This window comes from Astyanax mexicanus, chromosome 8 (genome assembly GCF_023375975.1).
Source record: "Astyanax mexicanus isolate ESR-SI-001 chromosome 8, AstMex3_surface, whole genome shotgun sequence".
Taxonomy (NCBI): domain Eukaryota; kingdom Metazoa; phylum Chordata; class Actinopteri; order Characiformes; family Acestrorhamphidae; genus Astyanax; species Astyanax mexicanus.
This window is the reverse complement of record NC_064415.1, coordinates 26,742,545-26,764,122: the sequence shown is the minus strand read 5'-3', so window position 1 is coordinate 26,764,122 and position 21,578 is coordinate 26,742,545. Positions and strand designations below refer to the sequence as shown.

The 21,578-nt window shown below is 38.4% G+C and overlaps 1 protein-coding gene across 4 annotated transcripts in view; it reads left to right on the top strand.

Annotated features, from left to right (window-relative positions):
* The window catches only part of kcnip4a (potassium voltage-gated channel interacting protein 4a), a 261,287-nt gene that overhangs the window by 220,076 nt on the left and 19,633 nt on the right, over positions 1–21,578 (top strand). For all 4 annotated transcript variants that reach the window (XM_049482709.1, XM_049482710.1, XM_049482711.1 and 1 more), the window contains exon 2: positions 16,495–16,619. In XM_049482709.1, coding sequence (XP_049338666.1) covers positions 16,495–16,619 — 125 coding nt within the window. The remainder of the gene's footprint in view (positions 1–16,494; positions 16,620–21,578) is intronic.

Sequence of the window (21,578 nt, the reverse complement as noted above, 5' to 3'; positions counted from 1 at the left end):
CCTCCTCGCCGAGCGAATCCGGGGCGATGACCCGCTCCCGGCGCCTTTCCTTGGGTTGGAGCCCGTGAACCCAGCTTCAGCGGTGCCCACCGAGACTCATAAGGGGAAAAAGTCTCGGAGGAAACAGGCCCGAAAAGCCCGCAAGGCGCGGGAGGACTCCCTCCGGAGCGGGGAAAATTTTGGGGGGGCGCTGGGGGTGTGTGCTGTCGGCCTCGGTCCTCGCCCCGAGGAGGACGGGGGTGACTTGGATGCAGGCTGTGAGGAGTCCTTTCTCTGGGACTACTCCGATCTCCTCACACCTGCGTCCAGCGAGGAGGAAGAGGACTATCCTCCTGCACCAGCCCGCCTGCCGCTACTTCCTTCCACGGTGGCAGCAGAACCGCGCTCCGAGACCCCCTGCGCGGCGAGCCAGCCGCGGTCAAAGACTTTCCCCGCGCCAGCTTTCACCGGCGAACCAGCGCTCCCCGCGCTACTCACACCTGACGCTGCACGAGAGAGTAGGACTCCAGTCCGGGTTTTCACTTCGACCGCAGCTTCGGGCTCCAGTGCTGCAGCGTCAGATCTCTTCTTGCCACGCCCCGTGAAGCACGCGTCTGAAACGCTGCACCCCTTGATACAAGCGGCGGCCGCGCCGCTCTCCGAGACTTTAGCGGCGGCCACGCCTCTCTCCCAGACTGCAGCGGCGGCAGCGCCGCTCTCCGCGATTTCAGCGGCGGCCGCGCCGCGCTCACAGACTGCAGCGGCGGCAGCGCCGCTCTCCGAGATTTCAGCGGCGGCCGCGCCGCTCCCCGAGACTTCAGCGGCGGCCGCGCCGCGCTCACAGACTGCAGCGGCGGCAGCGCCGCTCTCCGAGATTTCAGCGGCGGCCGCGCCGCGCTCACAGACTGCAGCGGCGGCAGCGCCGCTCTCCGAGTTTTCAGCGGCGGCCGCGCCGCTCTCCCAAGCACCAGCAGTCCCAGCTGCTCCAGTTCAAGCACCAGCAGTCCCAGCTGCTCCAGTTCAAGCATCAGCAGTCCCAGCTGCTCCAGTTCAAGCACCAGCAGTCCCAGCTGCTCCAGCTCAAGCACCAGCAGTCCCAGCTGCTCCAGCTCAAGCACCAGCAGTCCCAGCTGCTCCAGCTCAAGCACCAGCAGTCCCAGCTGCTCCAGCTCAAGCACCAGCAGTCCCAGCTGCTCCAGCTCAAGCACCAGCAGTCCCAGCTGCTCCAGCTCAAGCACCAGCAGTCCCAGCTGCTCCAGCTCAAGCACCAGCTGTCCCAGCTGCTCCAGCTCAAGCACCAGCAGTCCCAGCTGCTCCAGCTCAAGCACCAGCAGTCCCAGCTGCTCCAGCTCCAGCTCAAGCACCAGCAGTCCCAGCTGCTCCAGCTCCAGCTCCAGCTCAAGCACCAGTAGTCCCAGCTGCTCCAGCTCCAGCTCAAGCACCAGCAGTTCCAGCTGCTCCGGCTCCAGCCCAAGCACCTGCAGCTCCCAGAACTATGTTTGGGCCCAGGCCCCGTATTTCCAGGCCTGCTCCTAGGCCTCCTGACTTTGCCCCTAGTTATGTGCCCAGGCTGTCCCCACAGACTTTTACCAGTCCTGGGCACCCACCTGTGTCTTTTGTACCCCTGTCTCTCCCTGTCCTGGTCCCCGTATCTGTGATCGTTCCAGTTACTGTCCCCGGTGGTTTCTCTGTTCCTGTCCCTGTTACTGTGTTTGTTTCCGTCCCCGTCAATGTTCTAGTCCCTGTTCCCATGTCCGGTCCCGTCCAGTCTCTGTCTCATGTCCAGTCTCCGTCACCTGTCCAGTTCCCCGTCCAGTCTCCGTCACCTGTCCAGTTCCCCGTCCAGTCTCCGTCACCTGTCCAGTTCCCCGTCCAGTCTCCGTCACCTGTCCAGTTCCCCGTCCAGTCTCCGTCACCTGTCCAGTTCCCCGTCCAGTGTCTGTTCCCTGTCCAGTTCCCTGTCCAGTCTCCCGTTCGGTCTCCTGTTTTCCCCGGCCTCTCCCTGCCGCCAGCCCCCGGGGTTTGTTTTTACGCGCCTCGGGAGCTGCGCGTTTAGGGGGAGGTTTCTGTCACGCCTGGCCCTGTTTCCTGTCTGTCCTCGTGCCTGTGTTGTCCCACGTGACCCGTGCCCCTGTGTTCTGCCTGTGATTTTCCATTACCTCATGTCTCATTTGTAGCTCCACCCCTTCCCCAGGTGTTTCCACTCCCAGTGTGTTTCCTGTTTAGTTAAATAGCTTTCCTCTGTCACCTGTCCTGGTCGGTCTTTGCACTGTCTCCTGTCGTTTGTCTTCCCGTGTTCCCAGAGTTTCTCTCCGTGTTTCTCTCCGTGTTTCTCTCCGTGTTTCTCTCCGTGTTTCTCTCCGTGTCTATCTTAGTTTAATCCTTGTTATTATCCTTGCCCTGTTTAGTTCATAGTCTTGTTTCATTATTCATTTTGTTTTCCTTGTTTAGTCTCCCTATTTGTTTGTAGTATATATTTATCTTCCTGTTTATTGTTATTTTCTAGTTCCCTGTGTTTTCCCTAGTTTATTCCCTTGCCCTGTTTTAGTTTATCCCGCCTAGTTTTATAGTCTCCCCGTTTGTTTATCTTTAGTATCTCGTTTGTTTGTTAGTTTTAGCTCGCCTCTGTTTCTTGTTTTTCTTTGTTTCTTGTTTACTTGTCTCTTTGTTTAATAAATTCGCCCTACCTGTGTTTACGTCCGCCTCCTCGTCTCTCTGCCTGGGTCAACCCTTGACAGACTTCCTCGTTTTCATGCTGTTTGATCTGCAACCAAAAACATTCATAACACATTCATAACACTTCCTCCACATCTTCAGTGTTTCACATTTTGCACATTTTTGAGACTTCATTAGGTATCTCCTAACCACAGGACCTAACAATAGGTAGCTTCTTTCAAGCATCATGTTAATGAAGCCTGTAGTTCTGACAGCATTGACAACATGCCTGGGAAAAATGTGATTGATCATAATTATAATGATAGAAATAACATATTTTCTACACCTACCAGTATTAAGGCACTTTATGATCATATGCTACTGGGATTAAGGCATTTGAGAAAGTATCATTCAATATGGGGCTCGCAATGTGATACATACAGATATTGAGTAAAAATGCTACATTCAGCAGACTAAGGCCCAAAAAGCACAAATATAGCAGCAATTTAATATGGATTACATTTCATTAGATATGGCAGTATATCTAAAAATAAATTGCATATGAGGACAGACCTTCCTTCCTGAGAATATTTCTTCGACTTTTACTCAAAATTGAAAGCAAGCACTAAAATCACTTTAAAAGCACATATAGCAACTTACTATGTGAGTGATTTATTACAAATTATTACGATTTAATCATGTTGATGTTGTAATGAACTACAACTGGAAAAACATAGCAGACTTTTTGCTGTATTAAAAAACTTGTTTAATTGAGGGTGAATTTTGATTGTTAATGCAGAAAGTCATTAAAAAATTTACATAAACTAATTTCACTTTAATAATGCTTTCGTTTTTGGTGACTGTAACTGAAAGAAAGGTGTTAAAACAAGAAGGACTCGTTTAATTAAAGATTCTGACACTTTAACATGCATTTGTATAATTTAAGCGATCATTTAAAATCTAAACAGATATTTCTCAACAGTTACTGTAGACTATTGAACTCAGTGTGCACAAGGCATGTTGCAATGCTCATTGCTACCTTACACCCTACAAACAGTCAATATTCACGCCTTGAGCCTGCATCATTGGAATAGCAACAGAGCTTATAAATATATCTACAAGGTGTACTTTTACCGATGTTACAATAGCAACGACACACTGACACACATTTAATCAAGCTACACAGTGTGTCGTTGACAGCATGCCTGTAGTTTACTAATAGGGCCCATAGGCTTGAATCTGTATAGATTTACAACTCTGGAAATAAAATAAAATTCAATTTTTGAATCAGTTTCTCTGATTTTGCTATTTATAGGTATATGTTTGAGTAAAATAAACATTGTTGTTTTATTCTATAAACTACAAACAACATTTCTACCAAATTTCAAATAAAAATATTGTCATTTAGAGCATTTATTTGCAGAAAATGAGAAATGGCTGAAATAACAAAAAAGATGCAGAGCTTTCAGACCTCAAATAAGGCAAACAAGAAACAAGTTCATATTTATAAAGAGCTCCGAAATCAATATTTGGTGGAATAACCCTGTTTTTTAATCACAGTTTTCATGCATCTTGGCATGTTCTCCTCCACCAGTCTTACACACTGTTTTTGGATAACTTTTGGATCAGCTTGGTTTGATGGCTTGTGATCATCCCTCTTTCTCTTGTTTATATTCCATAGGTTTTTAATTTAGTAAAATCAAAGAAACTCATCCTTTTTAAGTGGTCTCTTATTTTTTCCAGAGCTGTTTGTGGGAAACCAAACTTGCCATATGGATATTTGATACAACAAAATAAAAGAGACTTTAAGTGGAACTTAAATGGCTTTTACAGAATGCCTACAACGCTGACTCTTTCGTCTTTTTGTATATTTGTATATTGCCTTCAGACTCCTTCTTGGACCCAGGGAACACTATATGCTACAAACAGATGCAGGCAAAGAAAATGAGACAGTCACCAGAAAAGTACAAAGTCATTACCACTGCAGACTAAACTGCTGTGAAATTAATTTCCATGACCTGTGCAAACTTCTTCATTATCTTCCCCACCTTGATCACTCCTGGTGCCATCCAGCCAAACAATGGCGTGAGTAATGCCCAGCCTGACCTGCACTGTTGCCAAATAATGATCTGAGTGATCTCAAATTATCTGCTCTTCAGAGGGCTACACCTAGCTGCCAAAAGCCTCTGCTCACCATCCTCACAGCTCATACATCTCCTCCACCCCGGCCTCTTCTGCTCGCTGTCCCAGCACTCTTGGTAATTACGCAGGTTTGTGTGGATGATGGATGACTAGCAGTGTATGAAAGCTTGTCTCTCGCCCACTCCCTCTTTAAAGCAGTGCTCTACATTTTTTTCTGCAAAGATTCAGGGTCACGTATGGCTTCACGTGTCTGCTCTCCCAAACGCACTGATGCTAACACTTGGGGTTGTAGTGCACGTAGAGTTTAACCTACTTTACTCTTCTTGATCCACAGCAGGTTACCCTTTAGGGCTTTAAGACGAGGTTTAATTTTACCTGTGAGAATTGGTATACATCCTCAGAGGATTAATGGAAATGAATTATGCATTTCAAAGCATAGCCTACAACAAAGATAAAGAAGAACACGTGCTGACATGCTTTGCAGTATAGCACAAGCTCAGCAGTTCTGTCTTGCTTTAGCTTTAGTTTTAATTAATATATAATATATACACATATACAGCTCTGAAACAGAAATAATAAGAGTTCACTTAAAAATGATGAGTTTCTTTTAATTTTTCCAAATTGAAAACAAACCTCTGAAATATAATCAAGAGGAAGATGGACAATCACAAGCCATCAAACCAAACTGAACTGCTTAAATTTTTGCACCAGGAGTAAAGGCATAAAGTTATCCAAAAGCAGTGTGTAAAACTGGTGGAGGAGAACATGCCAAGATACATGAAAACTGTATTGATTTCTGGTCTCTTAAAAGTTTATAAATAGGAATTTGTTTTTTTGCATTATTTGAGGTCTGAAAGCTCTGCTTTTTTATTTCTGCAAATAAATGCTCTAAATGACAATAGTTTTATTTTTTATATTTCTAATTTGGGAGAAATATTGTTCGTCATATATATATATATATATATATATACGTATATATATATATATATATATATATACGTATATATATACGTATATATATACGTATATATATACGTATATATATACGTATATATATACATATATATATACCAAAAGTCATCATAGAGCGACATGTAAATGGATCATGAAATGTTATTTTTGGAATGGCCACACCTGTATATGTTGTGAGGTGTTATCTTGTGATTGAAGTTGAACACTGCAAGCATGCTCATAGCATGGCAGTGTGAATTATTAGAGTTTCCTTAAGGCATGACATGTGCTGCCAGATGAAAAAGACATTTCTAAATCCACAGCGTCACGTGTGTACCGGCAATACTTTATTGAAGTCACTACTACCCACAGTGAACAGAGCAGTGAGTGGGAAATGATCGTCACTGCCAGCATCAGGCTAGAACTGTCCAGGCAAATAGACAAACCGCTCTGGCAGAAATCACAACCACATTCAATGCAGAAGGCCCTACATGCACAAATATCATGGGACAGTCATTAGTACTAGTGCTTGTCCCATGACTTTTGGCATGTCAGTCACGTATATTTCACGTCCACTTATGTCCATTATGTAAAATGCTACCCTAGAGGCAGTGCATGTGGGAGACAAACTAAAAGCAAGCTTTCTAAATGGATCATTATACAAGACCCCAGCCTACGAATCAAATCACTGCTGCATGAGAGCAAAGCAGTGGAAAGAGGACTGAGGGCAGCAATTTCATTACGAGTCAATAGGTTACATCACTGACTGCTGTTTTAGGATTTTGGCTCTGTTTAGAGAGAAAGAGTAAGCAGAAAGAGTTTCAGTTCAGTTCTGAGTCCCAGTGAAATGCAGGTGACATATACAGCTCTGGAAAAAATTAAGAGACCACTTCAGTTTCTGAATCAGTTTCTCTAATTTGCTATTTATAGGTATAGGTTTGAGTAAAATGAACATTGTTGTTTTATTCTATAAACTACGGACAACATTTCTCCTAAATTTCTAATAAAAATATTGTCATTCAGAGCATTTATTTGCAGAAAATGAGAAATGTCTGAAAAAAATAAATAATGCAAAGAAAACAAGTTCATATTCATAAAGTTTTAAGAGTTCAGAAATCAATGTTTGGTGGAATAACCCTGTTTTTTTAATCACAGTTTCCATGCATCTTCTCATGTTCTCCTCCACCAGTCTTACACACTGCTTTTGGATAACCTTATGTCACTCCTGGTGCAAAAAAATCCAGCAGTTCAGCTTGGTTTGATGGCTTGTGATCACCCATCTTCCTCTGGATTATATTCCAGAGGTTTTCAATTTGGTACAACTCATCCTTTTTAAGTGGTCTCTTATTTTTTTGTGAATCCTTTAGAATTTTTTCCTGTTCTGCATAAATATGAACTAAAACGTTAGATCAGATTTTTCAAAAAAATCCTGAAATCCTAAAAGTAGATAAAGAAAACCAATTTAAACAAATAATACAACAATATTATACTTGGTAATTTATTTATTGAGGAAAATGATCCAATATTACAAATTTGTAAATGGCAAAGGTATAAAAATATTAGTTTTTTTTTTTTTTCAGTATCAGGTGTGACTCCTCTTTACAGCAATAACTGTAACTGTAATGTTTCCAGTAACTGTTGATCAGTCCTGCACACCGGCTTTAAGGAATTTTAGTCTTCTTCCATATAGAACCGCTTTAATTCTGGGGTGATGGTGAGCTACCTTACATTAATCGCTCATTTCAGGTCCATCCACAACATTATCTAATGGATTAAGTTTGGAACTTTGACCTGGCCCCATTCCAAAACATTAAGAACAATAAACTGACTCTCAAATATAGTCAGTAAAGCTAAACTTCCATCTTGTGGCTCTGTGAAACACTTTAGCCACAGCCCCATCTTACAATTTGCTCTTTGCTAATATCTAATGTTACCTTTTGCTAATATCTAATGTTACCTTTACCTGTCTTTCTTGATCTGCTCTGCTTTACACCTTTACACTTAAAAAAAATGTATATTTTTAAATACACTTATATTTACTTTTACAAACCTATAAAAGGTTCTTCCACTAATATTCACACTCTCTTTTATAAAATAGTTCTTTATGATGTCTCTCATATAACCCTTTGTAGCACTTTTACAAATGCTTAGAAAGACAAAAAAAAGGTCTCAATGTCTATTTCACATCTAGCTCACATCTTCTTTTGCGTCCCAACTAATGTCCCATTCCCTCTGCTCCCGAAGCGCTCATCCACCCATTATTAACCAAAAGCACTTCCAGTCTTCTCATTGCATCTCCAGCCGCCCGTGCTCCGGATCCACCTGTTGTGCATGCTTTCAACCTCATGTCCGGCTGGACGCCAGTATCCGTGGTGATGCTCATACTGTATCTCCTAGGTTACGCCTGCCCTCAGAACGGCAACAGGCGGGGAGTCAGCGCACGTCTCCGGAAGCTCTTCCTGTGCTCCACTGCCAAAAAGCCGTCTGCCAGTATCCAAAGCAAGTTCTCCCTGGAAACACACGAAAGCACACTTCTCCTCTCATCGCGCCGTTCTGATGCCAAGCCCCTTTATGAGTCTCCCTCCGTATCTCTCCACAGCCTCATTTCCATCTATCTCTCCCTGTTCTGATCCTCTCTCTCTTACTCTCTCCATGTTTTTGCACTGATAGAAGGCCCAGGATATGTCTGCACACGCTGTACCTGCTGCACCAGCTCTTCAGTTAATATTATACAGTTTGGGCTGGGATCTTATCTCCTCAGACTGCTGATTTCCTCTCCTGCACTCTCAGCTGTGGCTGTGTTTTTAAACAGGCTGGGTATCGGTGGACTTGGCAACGAAGGGATATTATTCAGTTTGAAGACTTGGCCTTATCGCATTTCACTGATCTTATCAAGTAATAAGTTCCTAACATCACTAGGTGTGCTGACTGTAGGACATGGCTGTGTATAGAGTGGAATAGTACATTTTAGCTGAATGTAGCTTTAATAAGGCCCTGTGAACCTAAATTTCAACTGTTTTTTTCTTACATTCTTTTTTCCACACGGATTTCAGATTTGTGTTTTTTTTTTCTAACATATAGTACCTGTCAGAAGTTGGACACAACTTTTTATATTTTTTTTATATATTTTTATATTTTTTTATATTTTACATGTTTTTGTACTGTAGATTAATACTAAAGTTATTCAAAGAAAAAAACGTGCATTTATTTAGATTTGCACATCTTGGTCAGTTTAGTTTATAGGGTAGAGTCACCTGAAATTTAGGCTTTCAGTTAACAGCTGTGCTGAATTTGTCAAGAGTTCTTGCCTTTTTCTCTTAATGTGTTTGAGAGCATTAGTTGTAAAGTTGTAAAGAGGTAGAGTTGGTGGTATACAGTGAATAGCTGAATTTGAGTAATGTTTCAAGAACAAGATAGTATCCACAAGTGCAGTCGCGAAGACCATCAAAATCAATATGATTAAACTGGCTCTCATCAGGGCTGGCCAGGAAAGAGACCCCTCTGTTCCACAGAATAAGTTTATCAGAGTTATCAGCCTCAGAAATCACAAATTAACAGCATCTCAGTTCAGAGCCTCCTAAATGCTAGAGAGAGTATTTTGGTTTGTTTAACACTTTTAAGTTACTACATGATTCTTACATGATTCATGTGTTCCTTCATAGTCTTTATGACTTTAGTATTAATTTAAAATGTAGGAAAAAACAATATTGAATGAGAATGTGTGTCCAACCATTGGCTGGTACTGTATATGCATATACAGAACTACATAATGCATGAAATAACAACACGAGCATCAGTAGAGCTACATTATCTGTGGATGCAGCTTCTTATTTGGGCCTGAAAACAGTTTTGGTGGTGCATCCCATTTTGATTCAGAAATGTAAAAGCTTGTACCCCACTTTAGGTTTCATTTGAATAACAGAGCTCTGGGTAGGGTGGAGCTGAACTCTCAGGGTGGTAGCTCTCTTGGACTGGGATTCCTGGTAAATAGGATAAAGCCGTCTGATTGGTCTGGTCTTGCTGTCTGCACAAGGTATGATGAGATACTTCATGAGGTCACATATGAGCCATTACTTTTCGACACATCAGGAGTTACAGTAAGCACCTCAATACACAGTGACCCTCTGTATTAGATCAGACTGGACTCCAGGACTTCTATACAATTTGAAGACGGTTTTATGCAACTCTAATGCGTTTCTAAGTACTCGACACCAATTTGAGTTTGAATGTTTAGAATATATTACAGCACAGCTGCTGGGTTGCTTAAGATTTAATGTTACTTTCTTCAGTATAAATTAAAGAAGAAATCTGTTGTGAAATGTTTTTGGGGTGTAGTGAAACATAATAACATGTACAGCCTTTTCCCTCCAGCATTCTGAAATACAATGCTTTTATCTGATGCTTCCAACAGGGTTACAGTGCTAATGATAGGAGCATAACATTGCTCATGCAAAGAAATAATTTTTTTACACCATTAACAAGCTCAAAATACTGTATTTTTCGCACTATAAGGAGCTATTAAAATCCTTTTTTCCAAAAAAATCTTTAGTGCACCTTATAATCCAGTGTGCCTTACGTATGAATTTTACCAGTCACTCCGCTGAATTACAGCGTTATACAAGAGTTTCAGTTAAGTTCTCCAGTAGTATTAGCATTAGCTGCTAAGCGCTAGTTCAGAGGTGAGTATTATCCACCTGTAGCCTGCTGCTAACCTCGGCTAGCACAGCTGGAGTAGCCTTAGCATTACCCGCTAACCACTCTTTCACTGCGTAGGATGGACCGCTAGCTTATATCGCTCTGGCTTACTGGAGCACTCAGGGTTCCTCAGTGTAGCGCTGTTGAGCAACATTTACTAGCACTAACCTGGCTTACTGAAATTAAGTCAAGATAATTTGACTGACGAGCACAAACGAACAGCGGAACAGATTGCAAAATTAATTCTGTGGAAATGCATGAATTTCAGCTGTTGCTTTATAATATTAATTTATTTGCATTTGCATCGCGAGCAATGTAAGCCTGTTGGGAGCATCAGCTTAAATGCTGTATTTTGGAATGTTTGGGGTAAACAGAGGTAGGCTATTTGACAAAAAAGTTCATACTCATTGTCATGTATCACTACACCACAAGTTAATTTTACACCAGATATCTTATTTAATTTAATTTAAGCTGATGTAGTATATATTTTGAAAGACGTTTTTCACATTTTATTTATATACCTATAAATTCATACCTATGATAGCCAGGATGTCTATGAAACGTCCAAATAGTGTGTTTTTTTATGATAATATAAAGATATGTTCTTTATGGCAGCTTTAAGTTTGGTTTAGTTTAAATTACATTTAGAAATGTTTGATGAAGTTCAGAGTTTTCCAATCCTGCACAAAATAAACAATGTTTAAAACTTCATTGGAATATTTTTTATATGATTATCACACAATATACACTTACTGTACAATAGTACTGTACAAAATTACATGCATATGTGATTGCATTCAGTGTCAAGAGTGTTAGTGATTACCCTATTTCTTCTCAAACTCATCCCAAAAGTCGTGGTTAAAGTTTTATACAATTCAGTTTGTTAAAAAACACACAACACATAATTATTAAAATCAGTGGTTGTGTGAATTAATCTGTATTAGTAAGACAAACCAGAAAGAAACCAAAAACAAAACACAAAACTGTGCGTTCAGAAGAGTTCTATTTCATCACATTTATTCAGACACAGTCAGTCTGATTAAATCAGTTGTGTTTAGATCAATCTCTTGTCGTGCTCTGGCGTCTTGCTACATACAGCTCTACACCACATTGTATTGCTTATTGGTTTTCTGTCAACAGAAGCAGGAATTCGCTTTGTTTCACTATTCTTTTAAACTATATTGACACAGAGTCTTGGGCTCAGTTTCAGTTTCGTCAGTTCAGTTTATAGTAAACACTGTAAAGTGTTTTTTCAAATGTTCTTACTTTTACAAGTATTTTATTCTTAATTAACCTGTGTTACACACAGTTATTACCTGTGACTTTTATTACACCCTAAGGATAGCTAATTGTTAACACATGGAACGCCGTGCACATGGGCTGAGTTTTTCCTGAGTTATACCACTGAGAAAAAACGTGAGTAGCAGATTAGCATATGCTAATATGCCAGTCTGACAACAGCTTGCATTTTAAGGCAGGAGCGCCCAAATTTTCATATCAAGACAGCCTGTATTTAATTTTATTTTAATCAATATACTGTTTTTTAATGGCTGTAATTTAATCTAATCATTTCTGAAACAATAAAATAATGATCCTTTTTTGTTTAGAATTTAGATGTGATCCATTTAGTATGAACACATTTCTTTAGCTCAGTCATATACAGCTCCAGTCAAAAGTTTGGACACACCTTCACATTCAGTGTCAAAGTAAACTTAAAAGTGTTAAACATGTTAAACAAACTAACAACAACAATACTCTATGAAGCATTTAGATGCTCTTATCTGGGGTGTTGTTAACTGGCAGTTTCTAAGGCTGGTAATTCTGATGATCTTATCCTGATCGTTTCCTCCTTTCCTGGGGCGGTCCTGATGAGAGCCAGTTTCATCATAATGTTTTTGATGGCCTTTGTGACTGCACTTGAAAAGTTCACTATTTTTTTTTAATTGACTGACCTTCATTTCTTAAACTATATTTTTTCTTTACTTAGTTGAGTAGTTCTCACTATTAACTGTATACCAACTCTACCTCTTCACACCTTTACAACTGATGCTCTCAAACACATTAACAAGCAAGAAATCTATGTAATTAACTCTTGAGAAGTTCAGCACAGCTGTTAACTGAATGCAAATGCATGTGACTCTACCTCATAGAGCTGAGTGAGAAATGGATTTTGCAGAATCTGATATATGAAACAAATTCTGATTTGTTTAACACATTTTTTGTTTGGATTACTTTAAGATAATAAAAAAAACTCTAAATTTAAGATGTGTCCAAACTTTTGACTGAGCACTTTTGGCCAGTTCCTTTTTGTGATGCAGATTTTATGGTTGTCAAAGAAAATTGCTGCAACATTAGTGCAGTTATTATGTGTAAATACCTACATTAAGTATTTTAAATGCCTTGACCAATCAGATTTTAGCACTGGAACAACTTTTTTATAATTCCTCTCATAAGATCATCTCAGTTATTCTGCTGTACAGAGCAGCAACTATGACAGAGTAGCTTGGAGATGTTTACTACAGTTCAGTGCCCCAGCAGACACCCAAAGCCCTGGATTATTAGCTCTAACAGGAGCTGAAGGGTGCTGGCTCTTTGCACTGAGCACATCTGAGCTTTTATCAGGTGTCTAATGGGATGTGGAGATGGCAAGAGATAGCAGATCTGAAGGAGAGTCTGTATTTGGAACATTGAACAAAAAGGACGCCGTCCTGTTTATACCCATCACTGTGCTTTCATGCCCAGTGGCCACGAGCAGCTCTGCTCAACACACACGTCCTGTCTGTTTACACACATACTCAACATCTTTAATCTTAATTAAAATAATATAAATCCATAGTATTAGTATGCGTCTCGTAGTTTTTAAACTTTTAGAATGTTTGTTCATTTATGCAAATGGAAATGTATCTGTATGTGGCATATAGTGAAGCTTATTAAATAAAATATAGATAAGTTGTTTCATTTCCATTGTCGCAGGACTGTGAGCTTTGAAATATTTTGAATACTTGAATTTTACATCATTGAAGCATTATTAATCTTAGCCTGAACTGTATTTTGAGCTTGCCTGTCATTTGTATTGTTTTTGTGTATGTTTATATGTATTTACTCAATTATTATGATTGTGATGGTGGCTTGTGGATTGTGATGGTTTATGCACATATCGTCGCTGTCCTATGAAAAACACTTATCTCCATTTTTGTTGATTTTTAGTTTACTACATAATTAAAACAGACAAACTGTCTCTTACACTGTGCCAAAATTCCTTGATGAACGGACCAATAGAAAGTCTTCAAAGTGACCTGGAATAAACTCTTTTTACATTGACTTCCATTGAAAGTTTACAAAGTTTTTTCTCTCTCCTGTAAAGTTGCTATTTTGGAGAAGTGTTTTTTTTATTGCACTGAAAAAAATGATACTTTGGACCAACTTAAAAAAATTACTCTAATTTGTTACAGCTAAATTTATTAATTTTTCTCAAATTATATTTATAATTCGGTTGAAATTTCATATTTTAATTCAAATTCAATTAAAAAAATATTTTTAACCAAAGAAAAAAAATACTTCCCAACAAATTAAAAAGATCCTTTACTCCAAGGGCCAAATATTGCTATTTTACTTTGTTACAACTTACTTTTTTAATTTAGAGAAAACCAATATTTATTATTAAATTCAAGTACAAGTGTAGCCCTGCTCAAATTAAAAAAATTGATGTCCATTTGTTGCATCTAAACTATTTGACTTCACTCAATCTAAATAAAGTCAATTGTTACAACCTGATTATTTTATTTTGACATAAACCATATTACTTCACTCGACCCAATATTAATTATTCACCTTGATCCAAGTTAAATTCTTTACATTTCAGTTTTGGAACCAAACTAATACATTTAAATTGAACCGAACTTAAAAAAAAAACATGGCAGGATATTCAGAAGTTCCAAAAGTTACTGTGGCGTGGAAGAGGACGGATAACCAGCGAGATTCGTTTCAGTGCTCTCTTGCTCTTTTTATTTTGCTCTGAGGAGGACATTAAGAGCTGGATTTACATGGGATCCCACTTTTGAAAGTGAAACTAACTACAGCTCCAACGCAGCTAACCCCACTCCCACACACAGAAAACACACAAAGGGTGAGGCACTTAGACAAAACAACCACATAACTGATAACTACATGAATAATACTAGAACAGTGATAATAAAACATGACATGAAACTCTGGGATAAACAGTAACATAAACACGCAGAAAAACACCCACTTCCCCCAACAGGGTGAGCTCCCATAATTCCTTCTGCCCCCCCTCCAGTCCCGACGCCACAATACCATAAGCATGCGTTGCTATCTCGCGAGCGCGTTCAGGCACTTTCTCCCTCTCTCCCTCAGTGCTCTGAAGCACTTCTCTACAACTTCTCCCGTGCTCCACAGTGCGCATGCGCAATTCATGTTCGATTCAAATTAAAAATATTACATCCTTATCTCTTTTCTTCGAGTATGATTTCAGTGGAACCAAAACATTTGGTTTATTTCCTTCAGAATTGTAATTAATTTAGTCTGAATCAAAATTGACACATCAAAATTCAAAAAGGTTGAGTTTCACAATAAAGTCAATAATTGTACTATGTGTTCAATCATATTTATTAGCTTGAATGAACAGCTCCATGCTTCACTTTTTACAGTGTACTTGCTCTTACAGCCTACAACACTGCATGCAGGCATTCCGCCATTATATAAAACTTCCCTCTGTAGCTAAGATCACAATGATGGTGAGGGAGGCCACGCCCTTTACGTGTAACAATGGTGACGGGAACCAATGGGAAGAATGTAAGACTGACTGACAGAAAAACTCCAGGAGGAGTGATCTGATGGGGTCATTACCTCTGAAATGAAGTAAGAATATTATTTGAGTTTAATTATTTATTTTAAGTTGTTTAATAGGGACTGGTTTTGCTTTCAGGCAAACTGAGAAAAACAAGTTTGAACCAGAAATCATAATTTTTCATTAGACCAACATAAAAATACACTTTAAATCAATGACATGGTTGGCACACTTTTTTCAGTGTGGACAGCAACGATATACTATTCAAAAGACAAAAAAAAAGATCAATAAAATCAAATACCATATATCATTAAATATTATGTTAGACTACAATAAAGTATGTGCTATTTCAGGAAAGAATTTTCACCATAAATCATAGGTGTGTTTTCTTTAAAATTTGCTGTAGGAATGTCCCTGATCTAATCATGTGATCGGAAATCAGGGCAGATCCAATCCAGTAAGCTCACTACCTATTGAGGCATCAGCTTCCTTCATCCACACTTTGTTTTCCTCATTTTCAGCACATTACAATATTCTCATTTTAAAAAAGCACTAAAACTAGTCTAGTTTGGCAGACCTAACTACACCACACTACACTATTATTACTGTCTTCCTCTCAACAATAATGGGAAATACCAGCATTTAAAAATATGAATCATGATTTTAATATTGTGGTGATTAATACAATATATAAGTGATTATATATTATATTTAAGTGATTAAACCAATCAAAATGGATATAATTAAATTTTGCCAATCGAACACTGATTCTTTTATTTAAATTTAAATATCCATTAATAGAAGCTTAAAATATAGTAGGGCACATGGTTTACACATATGTGCACTATTTGATATTTGCACTGGTGATTTTAAAGTTTTTGTTTGTATCAAGTAAATAAAAATGTCTTTTTTGTGAGTTTTAAAAATAACCTTAATGGACAACTTGGATGTGTTCTTTTTTTTTACTGCATTGCCAACGTTTCGTATTGGGACAAAGTATTGACAGATTCAGGGGTAAAAATGTGATGGGACATCCTTAGTTTACAGCACTAAATAGTTTAACATTTATTTAAACACAAATTAATTAATATGTTTAAGTACATATAAAAAAATATAAAAAGAAATCCACCACTTGGAGGTATTTGGCAAGAGGTTAAACTTTCTGATTAGGTTCTTGTTATTTATTTGTTGTCCAGTGATCCGGAGTCTCAGACAGGACAGTTGTGACTGACTTGTACTTTCTGTATGTTTGTTTTCTACAGACAGTGTTGAGGATGAGCTGGAGCTGTCGGCTGTGCGTCACCGGCCCGAGGGCCTGGAGCAGCTGGAGGCTCAGACACGCTTCTCACGCAAAGAGCTGCAGATCCTCTACCGTGGCTTCAAGAACGTGAGCTAATACTTCAGTCTTCTACAAATAACACATATTTAAACTTAACATTAAACAGCTTTATTATTATTTTATAGATACTTTTATTTTAAAGAATTCTCAATTTCCGTGCAGTATGGTGTTATCTGTTATAATATCCATTCAAGTGAGCTAAAAGGAATAGAGATGCTTATTAGAGCTTTTATGGCATCCATTATTCATATAATTATAGTATCAAATCCTGATGTTTGTATTATCTTTTTTGCCTTGAGAAAATGTACAAATTACCTCAAAGAATTTTCAATACATATTTACTGTAAAAAGTGAGTTGTTTATTAACAGGAAAATTAAAACATTTTTACAGTAAATAACTTTAAATATGGATTTTTTTTGCATGTTAAAGTAAAGTTAAAATAGTAATTGTGCATTAAAATGAGCAGAAGTGGTTTTGACATTTGATTTTAGGGTAAAATTATTTTTTTCTGATGATCATGCACAAAATGAAATGAAATGAAAAACTCATGATGGATGGCTGAGGATATTCAGAACTCACAGACATGATGGCTCACGTTTTGTTCTAATCAGGTCAGGTAAAGGTCTCCAGAGTGGCCCTGTGGCAGAGATGTCCTCTCTCACCTCTGGTGCACGACAGAATGAAACAACACCCAATTAACTCGACCTAAATTGTCAGGTGGAGAAGCGTGATGTTGGCACCCTGCATTATCACACTGTCAAGAGATTCAGTAGGCCACCGTTCACAAACTCAAATAGTGGCCACCCGTTAGTAGTCTGCTATTTTAAGGAGTTCATGCTGCGTTCATGACTACATTGAAGCTGAAGAGTTTAAGAACAACATAAGGGGGGAATAAAAAAAGTACCAACCCATAAACACCTAATCTAAAACAATTTATAATAAAGTTCCAAGTTCCTTGAGCGCAGAATAAGTAATTAACTAGATCAGGAGTCCTCAAACTGTGGGCATCCCAATGTGGTACACTAGATGACTTCAGAAAAAAAATATCTTTACCCGTTAGAACCTGTATATAAGTTCACTCTCGTAACTACAGTTTTATAATTATTAACATCTGTTTATTTGACCCTAAAGTAAAACCCTGTGGAAAACCACCAGATATGTTATATCAACCAACAGACGCCAACAGTTCACTGCAGTTTCTGCATTACAGTTATTTGCTAAAGAAGGTAGTAAACAGGTAGTTCACTGATCAGCACCCTTGTTGTTTTCCTCTGTCTAAATCCTGATTCAAAAATTATCAGTGAGAATAGTGTATTAACCAAAAACAATAATCAATCTAACAACTATCCATAAAACTAACTTACCAACTGCAAAAGAGGGCAACCTCCACACCACAGGTGAAAAACATTTGGCGAAAATTATTATGATGTATCGCTCTGGAAAAAAATAAGAGATCACTTAAAAATGATGAGTTTCTTTGATTTTACCAAATTGAAAACCCATGGAATATAATCAAGAGGAAGATGGATGATTACAAGCCATCAAACCAATCTGTTTCTTGAAATTTTGCATTTTGGAGTGGCATAAAGTTATCCAAAATCAGCAAGACTGGTGGAGAAGAACATGCCAAGATGCACAAAAACTGGGATTAAAAACTATGGTTATTGCAGCAAATATTAATTTCTGAACTCTTAAAACTTTATGAATATGAACTTGTTTTATTCGCATTATTTGAGGTCTGAAAGCTCTGCATCTTTTTTGTTATTTCAGCCATTTCTCATTTTCTGCAACTAAATGCTCTAAATGACAATATTTTTGTTTGGAATTTGGGAGAAATGTTGTCCGTAGTTTATAGAATAAAACTACAATGTTCATTTTACTCAAACATATAACTATAAATAGCGAAATTTAGAGAAACTGATTCAGAAACTGTATATGTGTGGATAACAGGTCAAGCTTACTGTGTTTAATAATAATGTGTGGTAGCTACATGTGTTTCAGTGAAATGGCTTGTAGGTGGTGCTTGGGGGTTTTAGATTGGTCATTGGGGGTACATGGTCTAAAAAAATTGAGAACCACTGAACTAGATCAATTAGATTCAATTTCATCTCACTAAATGGCCAAAAAAAAAAAAAAAAAGAATTGGAACAGTTTGTCTAGTATTACTTGTCTTAGGTCTAAGATTCAATTATAAGATAGTCATTGCCAGCCATAGATTTTCCACTCTCCATTTTAGACAATGGCTTCTATGAAGTGCTAAAAGCCTCTCTCTTTAGTCAAGCAGTTCATCGGGCAACTGTCCAATTCGCTAAGTGATCTGGTGGCCTTTAAAGGTTTCTGAATGGCTTTTTCGATGGAATGTGTTTCTCTCTCTTTCAACCTGAGCACAAAAGCAGAAACTGGGTAATGTGTAGCTGGCACCCTCTCCGCCGAGAGGCTGTATACAGTCTCGCTTTTAAAACCTCTATGACAGTTATAGTCATAGGAATTGGCCCTCTGTCCAGGACATTAGACTGGACTCGGATGAAAAGGCACCACTTTTCACAGCCGGTAAAAAAGCAGGGTCAGAATGTGTGGTTTCCCCCAAACAGGGTGTTTGAGAGACTCTGTTAAAACTCCATCAATTTAAAAATTCACTTTCACTTTCTTCAGAGAAGGAGAAATACGTTGGCAAACTGCAACCTCTGAACCATTATGTCATCCTTAATAGAGACATGTAGAGTTATTGTATCCAGCTTCCAGAGACCCTTTCTGATCCACGGCTTTTACCTCTGTGAAACTGCCTGTGGCTATACTGTATCTGAACTGTATGTTTATTGAGAACCTTCACAGCTCATTGTAAAAGTTGTAGTGATTTTTGTGTGTAGGCGATAGCAGGCCCCAACCATATAGCCTATATCTAAAATAGTTTCTGAATATATATATTTACAAACCTATAATTTCACATTTAAATTAAAAAACCTCTTAAAATGTCAAAATCATAATTCTCATCTTTTAAAAGGCTGGCACCTAACTGGCACAGCTACTGCATACAATTTTAGTCCAGTACAGTTTGTGTATAATTCAGTAACTGTTTCAGTAACATTTCACAATAGGAATACATTAATTAACATTACTTCTGACAGAATACCTTAAATAATTATTATTTGACAGTAGTTAAGACACTAATAATCATGAACAACATTTTTTAACTAATTTCAATTTATTATTATTTACAACATTCTCAAAAACATTGTAATTTAGTCATAGTTATTAATCTCAATGAATAACTAATTTATGATTACTGTATTAAAATTCTTTAATTTTCCCAAAAATCATCAGTGTGCCTTTTAACCCGGTGCACCTTATGTATGAATTTTACCAGTTAGGTTGTAAGAAGCAGTAAAGCCACTCTGCCTAAGTACAGTGTTATACAGGAGTTTCAGTTTAAGTCTCCAGCACTGGGGCTGGAGTGGCATTAGCATTAGCCGCTAACCGCTATTTCCCCATTCCAAGTTGAGTATTATCAGCCTGTAGCTTGCTTCTAACTCTGACTAGCACTGCTCGACCAGCATTTGCATTACCTGCTAATTGTGTCCGCTGTTACCCTGTTCAGAGGGAAGTATTATCAGCCTGTAGCCTGCTCCTAACCCCGGCTAGCACTGCTGGAGCAGTTAGCTGCTAATGCTAATGCTTCAGCCCTAGTGCTGTAGACATTCAGGAATCTAAGCTTACTGTAAATAATAAGAAGTGCTTTACTCACTTAAACAGTTTTCAGGAGAGAAATCTGTACATGTTAACATCCAGAGCTCGTTTGATTTTAAAAGAGTACGTTTTGTGTACTTGGCTACCTCCCCCCTCATCGCTTGCCTTGTTTAAAGTGAAAACAAAGTGGCTCAGACTGCGAAAAAAAATTGTACTTGGAAACGTGAAGGGTGGAGCTTCTGAAGGAGCACGGAAAGGAATTGGTGTGTGTTTTTTGCTTGTTAAGTTCAAGCAGATTCTTGATAAAGTTTGGCTAAAATTCAACATAATACAACCCTTGCAGTCAATGCAGTGCAAACAAAATCATTAAAAATGAAAAAAGACATAGAGTTTTTACAAGGCTCTTACACCTGTATACATCTAAATGGAGCTTACCAGCTTACTTGTCTTAAAAAGTTACAAAATAATTTACAATGGAAGTGTAGTGTTCTTTTAAGTAATCTGTGAAAAGTATCCCAAATTCTTGTTTGGTTTGGCAAATACTTAATATCTGTCTTTGGCATCTTTATTGTGTAGAACATTAATACATATAAAACATAAAGTTTTAAGAAAAGATCCTTGACTGTGATTCCTTGATTTGGTTCATGCTAGTCTCAACCTTGCCCTAATGTCTTAACTACAAACGTACGAACAGGCTATGAACAATCTGTTGCATGCTAGGCTGGCCAGAACCATCAGGATTCTGACAGTGGTGTTTTGACTTGCTTTCTCCACATCTGAGCGTATTTTTTTAAAGCTGTCCAACAAAAAAACAGGAAACTTTTGCAAGCAGATGTCTGCTCTGTGCACCGTGACCAGAATCACCCTGTTGGGGAAGAATACAATAGCAAGACTGAAAAAAATAAAGAAATAAAGTTAATACCAGCCAACATATTTTTTTCTACAAAAGTTATTTTAAAATTTATTTAAAAAGTGATACTTCACGTAAAACACTTTACAAAAACTGCCTGTTCAGCCACACTGTTAAAAGAAAGCATGTATATATTTTGGCATAACAACAATAATTTTATTACAGAAAATTTTGCTTTTTAAAAGATAGAACACTTTTTATAGTAAAAATCACCAGCTACAATAAATATGCTCATAAAATAAGACCATTTTTAATAAATAGTGTATTTTTTTAGTTTAAGAGGGTTTAATCCCTATCAGGGTGTAGTTTCCATGTTTTTTTGCTCGTGTCTGTGTGGGTTTCCTCTGAGGACTCCAGTTTCTTCCCACAGTCCAAAAACATGGAAATCAGATAAACTGTATAATCTAAATTG